This window comes from Galeopterus variegatus, unplaced genomic scaffold (genome assembly GCF_000696425.1).
Source record: "Galeopterus variegatus unplaced genomic scaffold, G_variegatus-3.0.2 Scaffold1990, whole genome shotgun sequence".
NCBI classification, from domain to species: domain Eukaryota; kingdom Metazoa; phylum Chordata; class Mammalia; order Dermoptera; family Cynocephalidae; genus Galeopterus; species Galeopterus variegatus.
Window position 1 is genome coordinate 311,246 of NW_007728101.1, and position 16,692 is coordinate 327,937.

General features: G+C 33.4%; 1 protein-coding gene across 1 annotated transcript in view; it reads right to left on the bottom strand.

The window, feature by feature from the left end:
- LOC103596339 (glutamate receptor ionotropic, delta-2) overlaps positions 1-15,821 on the bottom strand; it is a gene marked incomplete at its 5' end in the record, with an annotated part of 308,693 nt that extends 292,872 nt beyond the window's left edge. Inside the window, 2 exons of the mRNA XM_008579952.1 lie at positions 6,891-7,064; positions 15,747-15,821. Coding sequence (XP_008578174.1) covers positions 6,891-7,064; positions 15,747-15,821 — 249 coding nt within the window. The remainder of the gene's footprint in view (positions 1-6,890; positions 7,065-15,746) is intronic.
- Between the last annotated feature and the right edge of the window lie 871 nt (positions 15,822-16,692).

Here is a 16,692-nt window from a genome sequence, read left to right on the forward strand (position 1 = left end):
TACAAAATTATATAAGTATACACATACATTGCAATTCATTGATATGACAAATCTACTGTTTGTGAATGTGTGTTTACATTAATGATTTCTTCTTCTAAGCTAACCATTATATTATTTTTTTTCTACATAAATTGAAAAATAGATTATGCCAATTTTTGCTGAGGTTTATTGTTCTCTTACAATTGTGTCCTGCCAGACCACGACCCATATTGTCAATTAATAATCAAATGTGTTAATTTTTCAAAGAAATTAGAAACTATCCAGAAAAGATGAATATCAAAAAGGATCCTAGGTCAATAAAACCTGTTAAAGGCTACATTATTACCTCTCAGAAGGAAACCCCCAATATCAAATTAAAAAAAGAGAAATCAATGTAGTGATAAAAATTAATTCCATCTTAAAGCATTTACATTTTCTTGGGTTTTTAAAAGTGTCTTGTCACAGTTTTTCTTTAAAACAAAGGGGAGAGAGGATGTTGATTTTTCTCTGGCTATAATTAATAATGAAGAAAACTTATGAAATTGTCTGCTCACATCACAGAATGGTACTAAGTTTCAACTACTGGGATAATTAGAGTTTGATGAAATGTACAGCCGTTAATAAGAGCTCCCTAACAGTGTCTTCTGAGTTTTTTGTGCTTGCTAAGCATCATTTTATATGTACAATACTTATGAAAGGTAGATATTTCTTTGAAGATACATTGAACACTCTTATGCATTATGTGAAATACAAGTTTGTTCTTTATAAGGAAGAATTAGGGCTGGCTATTCTCACCCCTGTCCCACCCTCCTCCCATCCCCCTCCCCCCCAGCCAGATTACTAGAGAAACTAGAAGGGAAATGCTGAAATCTGATACATTTGAAGTGTGAGCCTTGAAGTTAAAAGTAGTCCTTGAATCAAAATCCAAGTTGGAATTAGACTGTGAAGACCCAACAAATGTAGAAAATGAAAGTGTAGAAGAAACATGAAGAATGAATGGGCTGTGCCCAGCAATTAAGGGAAAATCTTTTGACAGACTTGTCAAAATTATCTGGCCTTTTATAACTTCTGCTGGCTCCACTGCCTCAAACTTGCTTCCTCTTATCTCTCTAGCTTCATTTTGCTTCTCCCTTTGATTGAGTGTTTTAAGTGGGTATGTGAGATTGTTGTGGTAGCATCTTTTGATGTCTGTTTACCTTTCTCCAACTATTTAACTTCCTTCAATATTCAATTCAAAGGTTACATGCTAGGAAAATCCTACCCTGACAACTTCTCACCCTCTCTGACCATCCTAGACTATGATGGGCAGTCCTCTTTTTATTTCCCAAAGCACACAGTGCATACCTCTATTGAAGCATCATAATGCTAAGATTTTTTTTTTTTTTTTTAATCTGCCTTTCACACTAGGACATGAATTCCTTCTGGATGGGGATTTATTTTGTACATCTTTTTTCCTCCTCATTCATTTGTTTTCCTATACCTTATTTTCCTTTGACTTAGCCTAGATCCTAGCACATATTTAGTTTTTGATAAACAGTTGTCAAATAAAAGAACAAAAAGCACAGGAAGAAGAGAAACAAGAAAGTCAAGTTTAAAGTCAGGTGGGTTTGGCAGAAGTCAAGACATGAGAAATCTGGCAAACTGGATTCTGCCCAAACCTGACACTTTGTGGCAGTCTTTTTTGCATGCATTGAGGCGTGTACTTTGAGCATTTATGCTGGTCTTAAAGGTGGGTGCTTTGTACCTGATATGCGATAGGTATTTTCAACCAATGACTGCCTCGCCTCATTTGTCTACATTCCAAACTGCAGGATCAGGAAGTGCTGTTGACATTCTCTGAGCTTATCGTTACCCCTCCTAATCTATCACTTCTTTCTCATACAAGTGTCCATTCTCCTTTGAGGCTCATGCTCTCTCCTATGCCACACTTTATTGCTACTTTCTGCCATCCTCTGCTGACCTGTTGGTCACTCTTTATTCATGAGGTATTTAACTCCTCCTTCCCAAACTCTCTCTCTCAGTATTTAAAAAGGTCACTTCAATTTCTACACAGATGATCTTCACTTCTACTCTGGCCACAATCAACACAAATGACTATTCAGTAGACACAAATATATATCACTCTAAAATCTTAAACTCCAGTATCCCACATCTGACCAATCATTTCTCTTTACCTTAGTGTCACTACACTTTTTCTCTTATATCACTGAACCTCCAGTACCCATCTCTTCTACATGACAACCTTCCAATATTTGACACCATCTGCTGCTTGCCCTGAAATATCCTTCAGTTGTTCATTTCCTCGTATATAGTTTCTAGGCTGCTCATCATCTCAGTTCTCTTCCTCAGTCCTCTTGTTTTTCAATGTTTCTGTTAAAAGTTTAGCAGACAGAACTGACACATTTTTGCAGATGTGATCTAAGAGTGAGTAGTGCAAGATATTATCTCTAGATCCTAGCAAAAAGCTTCTGACATAGGGACCAGGATTATATTAAAATGTTGGTGCAAATATGACTTGTGCTATGCTCATACTCAATTTGCCTTCAACATAATGGCTTTGAACAGCTGTCAAACCAGGACTTTTCCATCTAGACTTTGCATAATTGATTTGGATTCTATACTTTATCTCTGTGAAATTTCAACTTTTAGGCTTATTGTTCAGTTGATATAAACAATGTGGATCTTGATTATCTAATACAACATAAATTTTCTCCCCTAGTTGTATGTCATTTATAAATGTGATAAGCACGACCTATTCATTTGCATTCATGCAATGACAAACATTTTGAAAATATTTGGTCCAAGGACAGAATCTTGTGAATAACCATAGAAATTTCTTTGCATTTCAAGAGTGGAATATTTGTCACTGAACTTTGAATATCTGTCTGGTTTCACATGCCTAAAACTAAGGATAAAAGAACCCCTGGTGACAGGCTGCAGATACCAGGAAGTACTCAAAGCTGTTGAATATATCTATCTAAGGCATATTCTGGCATGTCAATATTGCTTGAAAATTTGATTGGTATATCTAGGTATATAAATTCCCCTTGAAGATCTGGAGGAAAAACTACTAAACAGCTTAACTGGCACATTATTTGAAGTGCCACTTTTTATTTGATAGAAGCTCATATATTATGACTTTTAAAGGTAGTAACGAGGCTTTAAAATATTTTCAACTTTTTTTTTTTTTTTTTTCCTATCTGAGGGCCAAAGTGTTTATTATCTTCTGCCTTTAGAAGCTCTTTGGCAAAAATGTTTGAGTGGCATTAATCTATCTAGACTTTCCAATGTCTTTCCTTAGGATTTCATAATAAAATTTGTCAATCACCATATTAAAATCAACATACAATAATAGCTTTATTATAATATTCTTCCAATGTAAAAAAATTATTAATAAGGGCTTAGTTTGACAGTGCTCATTCTTAAGGAAGCCCTACTGTCTTATTTGAAGTACTTCAAAGCATTTATTCGATAATATACAGGTTGAGCATCTCTAATACAAAATCCAAATGCTCCAATATCTGAAACTTTTTGAAAACATGATTTCACAAATGGAAAATTCCACGCCTGACCTCATGTAATGGGCCATGTATTTTATGCACAAAATTAATAAAAATATTGCATAAAATTACCTTTAAGCTATGTGTATAAAGTGTATATAAAACATAAATGAATTTTGTGTTTAGATTTGGGTCCCATCGCCAATATGCAAATATTCCAAAATAAAAAAATAAAAAATCCATAATCCAAAATATTTCTGGTCCAAAGCATTTCAGATAAGGGATACTCATGCTCAAGATGTATTCTACAGTTTATATAAATGTTAACATTTAATGTACTAAACTCCAATTATCAGAATTTTTTCTCCTCCCTTTTGAGAATTGAGAAAATATACCAATCTCTTGTGCATTGGTACTCTTCGCAAGTATTTCTCTAGTACTTTTAAATTATACTGTAATCCCATTTGCTGGTGTATTGACCCTGAGCAATTATTTGTCAGGCCTTATTCAAGTCAGTTAGGACACACTCACTATCTCCAAACCCCTGTTCCTTGTAAACCAGTGGTTTACTTTCCATTTAATGAATTTTACTCTAACCTTTCCAATTTGGAGACAGTATTTCTTAGAGAAAACAAACAAAAGGATTTGGATGTTTCTGTTTTCTCTCCATTAGCAGCCACTAACAATAGTTTCACCAAACAGTAAATGGATCACTTCCTTCTTGTTTCTTGTATTGCTAAAACTGTTTTCTAGCTCAGAGGTTTTCTTTAAAATCAATTTTGCAACTTAAGCTACTCCTAAATTTTAGTCTTTCTGGCACTAATTATAAAGACTGTAAAAGTTTTTTTACTTCCCTTTCTATGTACATTATAATATGTGACAGCCCAGGTATTTCTACACAGGCCTATTGTATCCTCTTCTCCTATCCTCATATTAATTAATGTGATTTTGTAGTTGGGTTTCTATTTTTAGAACTAATTTGAGTCATATTTGCATATGTTTATTTTTTCTAAGTTTTACTTAATTGTACCCTTCTAAATTCTAAGGTATATGTCTGTGTTCATATTTACCTGCATTATTTTTATAGACTCCTACTTGACAAGGTTACTTCTCCTAGGGAACTCCCCTACTCCCAAATTATCAGTCAGTGGTATCTTGTTGATCAGAATTTAATCTAAAGTAGCATTTCATTTTATTACTTCCTCTAACTTCAGTCAGAAAAAAATGTTATTGAGGCAAAGCTGCATATCAAATGCCTGCTTTTAGTGGAGATGTGTATCAAATTCTCTGCTTTTAGTGGAACATTTTAAATTCAAGAGCCCTGCATTCAGACTCTTAATTATACAAATCTTCACATATAAAAGTTCCTGTCAGTTTTCCTTTTACATATTAAATATTTAATCAAATTCTATCACACATAAGAAGGAAGTTAATATGTAACAAATCCTCAAAGAAAAAGTAATTGCCCTGTTTTCTTCCATCTGTGGATTTGAGGGGTAAGACGAAGGTTAGGGAGGGGTTGGTGCTTTCTGTACATTCTCAGTGAATCGTATAAGGTATAAAGATAAATAAAATATTTGCTCCCTGATTTCAAGGACCTCATTAATTGACATGGAAGAATTAAACTGTTAGGTGAATGTGCTTTAAAATATTTTCTGCTTTCCCTAAATGACACAGTTCATTCTCTTAAGTTTGTCCTTTATTCCTTTCTCATTTTGACAGAAACAGCCTTTAATATTTCATATTTTTCTAAATCAAAATTCTTTCATGTTTTTCTCCATTTAGAATTCTATCATTTTCATATCAAGTATACTCCTACTCGTGACCAGTTAATATGCAAAGATGGTGATGATAAGCATATCAATAAGAGTCACACTAACATTTAAACAGGCCTTGTTAAGGCTTCACAGTGGCTTACTTTGACTATTGCCTTCTTGACTACATACAAATCTACTAATATTCACAAAGGTGCCAAGCACTGTGGTAGGAAAGATGAAGGAAATGACAGAGAAGTACATGATGGGATTTTGTGATGCCAGGTCCTGGAAGTGACCTATTCTAAAGGAGCTTAAAATCCAACGGGGAACAGAAAATTCTATGGGTAATGACTCTGAAGCCATACTGCTCATTACAGTGCTACCAAGTCTGAGGAAATGGTTGGATAAATGGTAATTCATCTAAAAAACCCTCAAATGTTACTAAGAAGAAGGAGGCTGTGGGGTTATTTTTCAAAAGGAGAAGTAGTTTTGCAAAATCCCCCTATTTATCTGGTGTTATTGGAAATGAACTGGTCTTCCTAGAGTTTTAATTCTTAACTGTTCAAACTGAGCATCCCTAAGTACTAAAATGTCTTTCATAGTAAACATTTTAAAGGAATAGGTTTCTAAAATATATCATGTTTTTCTGACTTCTAAAATTGACCATGACAAATCTTTGCTGATATCTTAGGGTCCTTGTTTAAATATTAACTAGTATGCCAGTATTATGCTACAGTGATACCCTTAGGAATTTTTTTATAACATAGATTTGTTTTTACAGGAGAAATCCTACACTTACAGAATGTATGAGTTAGTATATCTGTTTGATTCTTTTTTCCTGTCTCTTGCTAGAGAGCATTCCTTATAGCTGCTTTGCTATTGTTGGTGTACCAGCTTTTTGTAACATTTCCTTCAAATTGACATACTGAGATCTCTAGTGCAGAGAGAGAGAGAGAGAGAGAGAGAGAGAGAGAGAGAGAGAGAGAGAGAGAGAGAGAGAGATCTGACATGATTTTCCTTAAGAAAAAGAAATAGGCTGTAAGTGAGTATTTAAAGGGCATTCTTATGAGCAAGCTGTAGAGACTTGGTGTCTTCTGTTTTGCTGTTCAGAGATTTTATTTACTTTCAAATTCTTTGCTGTGTTTTGGATGATAAAGATTTCAGCAATTCCTGTCTGAGCTGGATATGACTATATAACACTACAGTACTTTTTGCATTTGTAAATAGTTTTATTTGCTGAAGTTCTTAAAACTGGAGACTAATCTTTTAAAAAAGAATAAACACCTATGTCCTTTTTATGCCGGAAAAGTCAAGCAAATTTATTAGCTTAATAATTTGGAGTTTGGCATTAGGAATATTAATCACATTTTCTACCATGAGAAATGCCATGGAACTACTTGCTTAGAAGGAAATAACTTTTACTTATTATATTTTTATTAAAGAAGTAGATATTTTCTATAATGAGACCAAAAGGATCAAAGACAGATTCTCAGCACTCTCTCCCAATCAGACTTCCTAAGTGCTGGAAGAGGAGAATTGTTCAGAAATGATAACATGTACATCCATAGTTCTGAATCCAATATAACTCACAAAGCTGTCTTTGCCATTGCCCTACAAAATGCCCTGGAAGAAATACGATGGATTGAGAGTATACCTCCATATTCTGAGCAAATGGATCCTTTGGATCACACAACGTTGAAGATATTCGATGGTTGCCACGGAAACACCTCTGACTTATATTCTGGGGGACTGGAAATGTCTGACGAATAATAGTTAACCTTCCAATTGACCTTCTTACAAGTTCTTGTACATCCACATCGTTTATTTCCTATAAGATAAGATAAGAAGTGGAAGAATCAGAAATACATTAATACATTAACAGAAACATAAAACCATTAATGAGTTGTTATCTGGAAATGCTAAGGGATTCTATTACTGTAATACATTTGCTTAATGCTTAGCACATATCCAAATGAAAACAACATAGGGTCATTAAAATGATCAACTCATTTGTAGTTGCTGTCTGTGCTTTAAATTATATACATTACTGCCTAAATAATTATAAATGGGGCAACTGACTTAAATATACTTTATTAATAAGTTTATAATATATTATATTGAACACTTCAGAAAAATATAGGTGTGGTCAAAACACTGAAAAAGTCACAAAGTAAGTTGCTGCATAGTTTATTATTCATTAATAAGTTTCAAGATACTTTGAGTACCTAGGAAGATAGTGGCAATGTAAAAGTAATATATGTTTTTCTTGTCAATAAAAAATGAGGATTTTAAATGAGGCAAGCAAAGACAGCAAGAGGAAATTTTTTTGTTTTTAAACTTTTCCTAATTATTTCTTAGAACTATTGGTGTTAAATCATAAGTTTTACTTGGTAAGAAATAGATTAAACAAAGTGCTTGCTAGCTTTTGAACGAGTAAGTTAGTCTATAATTGTGGTCTTGACATAAAGATGAAAAATTCTGTGGGTTAATACAGTCTGAACCAGAATGAAAGAAGGGAGAAACCCAATGCTCTTTATCTAAATGAATTTTACTTTGCATATTTTTAGTTTCCCAAGCTAAAAAAAAAAAAAAAACAAAAAAAAAAACTGTAATTTCCACTTCCTTCTCCTTCCACCTCCAAACTCCAAACTTAAAATTCAAGATTTGGCTCAATGATGAATGTAGAAGAAATAAAATGAAATAATAATTTTATAAAATCCACCAGTTCTAATTGGAATTAGTGATCAATAAAAGCTTTAGTTCTAAGGCAGTCTTTACTAAAGCAGTTTGTGTTTAATAGTGTCCATTTGGAACATTTTAAACCAATGAAGCCTTTGCAATGAACATATTATTGGTTTGAATAGATTCTTAAAACAACAGAAGTAAAAGATTTGACAGAAGATAAATTTTGGACCGAAGTGAGCATTTTTCGGTTTTGATCCAAGGAATTATTACAGAATAATGAAAAAGAAAATGACAATTTACAGGTGTAAATGTTCTTCTTTACTAATTACATAGTATTCTTCCTCGTAGAATATATTAGCTTTAAAATTCATGTCTAATTTATGGTTTTTATGAAATATGGATTTTTCTGAAAAAAAAAAAAACACCTGCCATCAGCTATATCCAGTTTAATATCCTGGATTTCTGGGTGACTAATCCTAAATGTACCATAAAAAATGGTTTTTCTCAATTTAAAATGCCATCTTTTTCCTTTAGTCTGTGTCATTTCACTAGTTACCAAAAAACTCTTTCTGGCAAAGAGCAGGTCACTTTTTAATTCTCTGTCACCTACTCACAAAGCAGAATTAAACTATGTCCTGTCAACTCCATTTTAAGCCCTAACTTTAACCAGAAATCTTTTAAACTTAATATTAACAATGCCATTCAACATCTTTCCATTTTTAAAAATCTGTACTGTGCAGCCAGGAACTTTCATTTAAAAGGCAGTGGAAAATTGTATTGCTGTTGTAATATTAACTAAATTGTATTACATGAAAGTACTTCAAAAAGTTAGTGGAAAAATTAAATTAAAAGACAATATGAATCTGAACTTTTTGAAGATCCCTCATATGTGTGGTCCTTTTTTCTTTAGCAATACTAAGATTTATCAACATTTTATCATACAACACAGTTTATTAAATAGCTCTGTCTCTATCTACACAACCCAGGATGAACTGCAAATCAGCACATTTAGAGTACAAATTTACATTTAAGTGCCTACTATATGGTAGGCAAAACACTGACTACTTTTCCTATTATCTCATTTTATGCTAAAAATGACACTCCGAATCAGACACTGTTTATTCTTACTTGATAAGTAAAGAACCAGGGAGATTCTGCACTCTTCATTCACAATATTCTTTATTCATAGGATGCATTTATATATGTCATCAAAAGGGACACTCTCTGAACTAATTATACAAAAAGTTCATATTTCCTTACAGGAATTATTTATATTAATATTTATGAATGATAGGAATTAAAACTATAAAGATACATTATTTCAGCATTTAATAGCTTGAGGATTCTGTAAAAAATAATAAATTCATTTATCAAGAGCCAAAAACTTAAGAAGATAATTTTCAAATCCCCAAAAAGGGATGGTTACCTTTTACAGGTTACAAGAGCTTAAGTTCTCAGGTGCCTAAGCAACTAATGTATATCTGAAAAATGTCAATTTGAATTGAATTTATTTTTTCTATTATTAATTAGGGAAGAGAAGAGAAAGTAATTTTCTCTGAGAAAAGAATCTGCCATTCTAAATGAAACTAACAGACAGTCTGTCTCAAAAAATTCTCTTGCAATTTTAGTTTTGACATCTGATCTCAAAACCAGTTTGATAGTGATATAAAAACTTGATTAGGCAGCTATTTTATATGTACAGAACTTTACTTCCACACTTCAGAAGGTGCATTTCAAGAGTGGCAGGTGCAAAGTTATATAAACACTAAAAGAAGAGTGATCACTTAATCTATAAAGAGATCCTTTTAAATGAAAAAAATCTATAAGTTAATTTCAGTATTAAAATGTGAAACTATCATAAAATCTATCAGGGTCTATATTGTTCTAATGTTCTAAATTTAAAAAATAATGTTTAAACCATCAGATTTTTAAAAGTAATCATGTAAAGAACTAGTTTACCAAACGTGTACTCACACTCCTGAGCCCCCAGCCCTACCAAATATGCTCATCTGTATAAAGACATACAGATATTTTCCAAACTTTAATGAATTTCAAGAAATTATTTATTCTTCTTGTATTCTTTATTTAAGTATATTGAAAAGAGTAGAATTGATGTTGCCATAAAAAATGAATAAATATATTTTAGTATACCTAACTTGCTTTTTTTAATTCTTTAGGAGCAAAGTATATAGTCTTTTTCCCCAAAATAATTTATCTGAATAATAAAAAAATATTAAGAATCAAGTTAATATGCCCAAGAAAATATTCTTATTCATGTTGCCTTAATAGTTTAATTTAGAATAAGCCCTGAACTGTGTAAGACCCAAGGAAGAAAAAGGAAAGCTGAAATATCTGTTAGGGCTACAACTCCATCCAGAAACAGCCACTTCCTAGAAAAAAGCCTGTTAGAAAAATCGAATCATTCCTGAATCCTTGTAGTGTATCAGCTTTAGGTTTAAATTAATAGAATTCCAGGGAGGAAGACTCTTAAAATCCATTAGATCAGATACTAACCTAGATTATATAAGACAATTCAGAGAAATAGTTTCCTATTTCCTCTTTCCCCATTTCTTTTACCCACTTTTTCCCATTCTTTTACCTCTTAGCATCTAACAAAGTTCCTGGCTCTTAATAAGCAGGTATTCAATAAATGTTGATAAATTTTTTTTAAAAAATGAATGAATGAATGAGTGAATGAATAGCAAGATTTTACTAGACCATCTTCTAAAGAGTGATGCTTGAAATTTTAATTCTAGACACTGGGATGTTTTAAAAATATTAAATGATTCTAAATAAAGCAGATTTTAGTAATGACACTAAGCAGTCTGCTATGTGGTGTAGTTTGAGAAGATTATGCTTTTTTTCCTGATATGTTTACGTTCTTCATGCCTCAGCAAAGATAACCCTTTGACACTTCCATAGAATTTAACATTAATATGAAGTAATTATGCAAACATAATGTTGAAATATGTGGAAAATACTAAAAAGCATATGTACTTCACAGGGCCTGGTTTTCCCAAGTCTTGCAGTTTCAAATATTGACCTTGTGGAGGACTGGAAATTTTCCTCAGGCTATATAAGTCTCTGGTGTAAGATAAAGATTTGTGGCACAGCAAGGTTGCTGGCTCAAGGATAGACTAGTTACTGATTGCTATGTAAAGATACTGAGAAATTGCTATAAGAAGGAATGTTTGCTAAGATCAAGCTTTTGTTGATAGCTGTACTGGAATGTCATCTCGCTTGTTTCACTGAAAGTTACCAGCCTATATTGTTAAACTATAACCCCACCTATGTTCTCTTCCTGTAACTTCCTGGTCTGGAAAATAAATGCAGGAAGAGAACCCCAATTCGAGGTTAATTTCCTAAGGAAGGGAGGCCTCTTGCTGGAGAGTCCCAGAGAAGTTAACCACTTTGGGGCTTCTCTGACTGCTCAGAAGAGATGGGCTTTGAGTAATCCTTTGCATCTCTGTCACCCAGGGGAAGTGGGGTGACAAATCTGTGGTGGGCGAAGCAACACAAAGCAACAGAAATATGGAACAAAACCAACTGTAAGCTATATATCAATAGAAAGGGGAACAGAATGGCAACTTTCCACTTGACTTATTAGTAGTGAGTGGTTCAATTCATCACTAAAATTGGAAAAAGTAAAAAACATCCATTACACATATAGGCATTTTTACTCTCAAACAATAACAACCACCATCCCCAAACCAACTTCATCCTTAACTGCAGTAGTCAGCATTGCTTGACAGGGAATAATGACTTAAACTATTTAAATAAGAAGTCAGTAAAATCACATCAGGACACGAAAGGTCAGGTTCAGTACTATCAGGGAAGAGAAAGGTGCTTAAAGTGTTATGCTTCCTGCAGCTCTATACAGTGTATATCTTCCTATCTAAATTTCTAACTTTTGTAAAACTTAAATAAAGTGCTAGGCCATCTGCTTCAGGGCCCTGAAGGGATGACAACACTTATATGGAAAGGCTTTTCTGAGCTGGATCCACTGATTGCAAAGGGAAGATAAATACCATTACCAAGTACTAACACATGATTGATTGCACCATATGAGCTAGCACAGCCTCTCATTATTATAGCACACTTAATGCAAATGAAAAAAATATATTGTTTTCAAGTTTCTACATCAATTTGTGTCATGATGCACAATGTCAACTTTGATTTATAGTCCCTCTCTAAAAAATTATTGGTGCAATAAGATTAAATAAATGTTTGCAACTCATTTTAAAATTAGCAACAAAGTAATAGCTGCACAAACCAAACTAGACAGATTCATGTTTTTCATGTTCGGTCAAAATGGGCATTTGCTTGTTATTGGGGTTTTTTGTTGTTGTTACTTTTAGATTCAGTAGCTTCCTTGTAAATTTGAGAAATTCATGTTTCCTCTTTTAACGAAACTAGGTTAAATTATGATTCATCCATTATAAATTTGTATAAACAAGCATGTGAATGAAAAGTGTGTAAGAAAAGGGTAAGAGTCAAGTTTCCTGAGGCATATCAGACAGAATGAGGTGGCTGAATGGGATCATACAGAAGTAAGATTGTTGACCTCAGATATACTGGCTGCTGATGGTTTTTCTTAGGGGTGAAAATACAGAAAACATGCTCACTCTCTGAGTTTTAACCTACTTCACATAAAAGTAATAATCAATGTAAATGGTGTGTAAACATTGTATTTTTCAGAAGCTAGGCAGTATTGAGCTGCCCAAAAGAAATGACACCTTTGCTCAAGGACTAGGAGTAGAGTTGTGGGTAAAAAAAGAGATAAAGGTTTCAGTGACGGTAAAGGTGAAGTTATAGTTAGGACAATTTACAGTAGAATACCCAAGTTAGAAGGATGAGAAAAGAATTGATGCCTTCTTTATTGTCTTCTAAACTCCTAATATTTATTGAGTCATTTACCCGTTAGATTGTTTTGTTTATATGAATGTTTTATTTTGCAAAATAGTGGCCCAAATTGTGGAACATCCATTTAAAGACAATATTTCCCTCCTAATATTTTATGAAAAAAAAGTTAATGATAAATTCTCCAAAATGAGTCATAATGCTTATGAAAGGCAAAATAAAATATAAATTTGTTTTATTATTTCCATGGTATTTATCACCAATGAAATACATGCTAGTCTACTTAGACTATGCCTATAAATATTAATGTGAAGGGGCGATTTCTTCCAAAGCACCAACTGGCCCTTTAACAGTGGATGAATGTTCTGGGTAGCCCTACTTGGGTTCACACTTTTTTTTTTTTTTTTTTAAAGATGACCAGTAAGGGGATCTTAACCCTTGACTTGGTGTTGTCAGCACCACGCTCACCCAGTGAGCCAACCGGCCATCCCTATATGGGATCCGAACCCGCAGCCCTGGTGCTATCAGCACCACACTCTCCCGAGTGAGCCATGGGCCGGCCCGGGTTCACACTTTTAAGATCCAGGTATAGCTGTAGAGGGTAAATTGGATATGAAAAAAAAAAATTAATTCAGAAATTCATTCTACAGTTTTATCAAATAATAGAAGGGGATGGCCATTTCCATTTAGTGACTGTAAGTATTAATTTGTTTGATTAATGCATGTCTCTAAGGAAGAAAGAAGCCACTTTTTTTTTCCTCTTTGGATTTTTTGACATAAACAAGTAAAATGACTATAGCTTGCTTTGTAACAGGTAATCTGAGCGGTCTATTTCTATCAGAAGTTGAGTTTGAAGTAAAAACAAGGGATAAGGAGGATTATTTATTTCAAAAAAAGTAGAAAAATAATTAAACTAAAGACAAGCTAGTGGGATAAACGGCTCCTATAAGATTAAAAGTGAGGTAGTGAGAATTTCAGAAATGTCATCCCTAAGGGGAATTATAACGAAACAAAACGAAAACATCCAAAGCTTTACACTGGAAAAGACTAAATTTTAATTCTCATTATCACCAATTAATAGTTGTGTAATATTTGGTGAATTGTTTAATTTCTTTGAACTTTAGTTTCCTTGCAGAAAAAAAGAAATGAAAATACAAGTGCACTTTAAAACGTTCGTAGAAAAATAGATTTAAAAATAACATGAACCATTCCATGAACTTTTTTTTTTTTTTTTGTCTTTTTCCGTGTCCAGCAACGGATCGCAACCCTCAGTGTTGCCCCCGTACCGGACCGGGACCGGCAACGGGATCGCAACCCTCGGTGTTGCCCCCGCGCCTCGCTCAGCCAGTGAGCGGGAACTGGTCTGTATGTGGGATCCGAACCCTCGGGCGGAGCGCCGCCGCGCTTCCCAAGCAGCGCACTTATCCAGTGCGCCACCAGGCCGGTCCCATGAACTTTCTGAAGATCACTCGGATCTAATTTGAAAAGTTATCATGCAGATTTGCCAAGTTCCCTTCCTTTTGCCCTTCCCTGTATCCTGATGCTTAGTCATTGTAGATGTAAGATTAAGAGGTATTAGAAAATTAGAAGGTATCAGAACCTCATTGGAAAGCAGATCTCACACATACACCACATTACCTGCAGGAATTTCAGAGGAACACATCTTAATTTGACATGCGAAATACAGTGATAAATCATATAGATCTAAAGTTTGGCAGACCAAAAACAGATTTGCAACTTGTTCCCAGTGTCTTTACATTGAGCTAAAAAGAACAATTCCTTTAGTGAACTGTGGTGTGGAGAAACATTATTTTTACTGTGTAAAGAGAGACGAATCATTTATCTTCTATGGATCTCATTCCCTCAGTACTTCATAAAATAATGTTTTGTGTTTAACAAAATAATGTGTGAGAAAGTGATCTGTGAACTTTAATGTGATATAATCATTATTGAAGTACCATTTGTTGAGTGTCATTTGTTAGGCACTGTGTTAAAAGCATTAGATAATATCTCATTTAATTTTTATTAACCTGTAAAATAAATGTTATAGTATGAATGAATAAACTGAGGCACAGGAAGATTATATTATATGTCCATGGTAACACAGCTCACACATTTTATAGCCAGGATTGAACTTATTTTGCTAGCTGAAAAATCAGAATTCTTACCCAAAGTATTATTTTGTCCCTAAAAAAAATGTTAACTATTCTATAATTCAACATTTGTTGTTCACACAGAAATAATTCATTACCTTTATTTGTAAATAATAAATATGATTGAATACTACATCTTCTTTAGGACAAATCCATGTGATCACATTACTTGTCCGTAACTGATGTGCTCATTGTCCTTTCTGATTCCGACTGACAAGTGCTAATGGAATAACTTATTTCACAGGGCTCTCAGGTTGTAATATATTTTTAATCTCATGTATTATTTTTGCAAAAAAAAAAAAAAACTTTCTCAAGGAATTTGACAAGTCTATGGATTTCAAAACAATTTTACTTCTTTATGAAAGGGGAAATAATCTGTTTTCTGTATATTCATATTCATATACTGAACTATTTAATCATCGTGTAGAGGTGGATAGAAAAGTTCTCAAAACAACATTAAAATATAAATGGAACACAAGCACTCCACTGAGAGGAATTCACTTTGCTTACAAAGAAGAACTGTACTTTTTATAAAGACGATCTCCCTAAGCAGCCAGTGTGTGCCAACAGAAAAAGCTAAAAGATACTCAGTGGGGAAGACTTTCTCCATTTTTTTTATTCATATAAAGCTCTTTATCATTTTTAAAAACTCTTCATTCTATTTTTATTTAACAGCATCCACTCAGTAAGCTGGAAGTTTATGTCATGTTCTGTTTCCTCTTAGAAATTCAAGGCTGTAGGAAATGATGCAACTATGTACGAGTATATGAAACCAGGACACAGAGTTGACAATAAGGTTTAGTTGGCTTTACCTCATTTATAATGATCCAGTGACAGTCAAAAGCAACCAAATTAGTTTCCACAACCTGGAAGAGAAAACAAACCAGCTATCAGTCAGCATTAATCACGAGAAACAAACCAAATACACTTTGCAAATGGCAAAAAAAGAATCATATGTTAGAAAGGTCTTTGTTATTCCATTGAAGATGGAAAACCATTAGCAAAACATTGACACTGTAGAAGCATTTGTGCTTGACATGGAAATATATCATAGACTTGCTAATTAAATTTGAAAATATATTCATCAAAGACCTAAAATAGAGTTTGTGATTTAACTGAGAGAGTAGAGTTCAAATCTCAAGTCACATTTCCTATTCCAAATAAACTTTGATGGCTTTCTATTATCTACCTAATAAATTTCTAAGCACTCTGTCTACAGTCTGCTGTAACTTAACCTTAATATTCCTATCTTCTGCTACTTCCCTGTGTATACACTTGCTACTGTCTTGACTAAGAAAACTATTCTATGTTCTTTTGAAAATCTGTGTGTCATGTGTATTCTACAGAGATCCAATTCTAAAATTATCTGAATGTGCAATACTAAAAGCAATAGACCCTACATTAGTGTAAAGGTATGAGTAGGAAATTGTAGGAGATTTAGATTGCTAATAAGATGAAAAGAAATGAAACTTATGTAAAAGGAAAAGCAAACAATTTACGGATAGCAATCTTGGTTGATTAACTTTGGATACATTTATTCTAAATGATTCTTGGCTTAGGCCAAAAAAGCAAGTCTGGGGGTGTGCCATAGTATGTATGTATTTGTGTGGGTGTGTGATTCTTCAATGGGGTAGCATTTGTATTAAGGTTTCCATTCTATCAAATCTTATGAAGCATATTCTAAGACATGTTTTTACAATTCATGCCATGGATATATGATAGGTGAGACTGTTTTATGAGAGATTTCAGCAATAATAC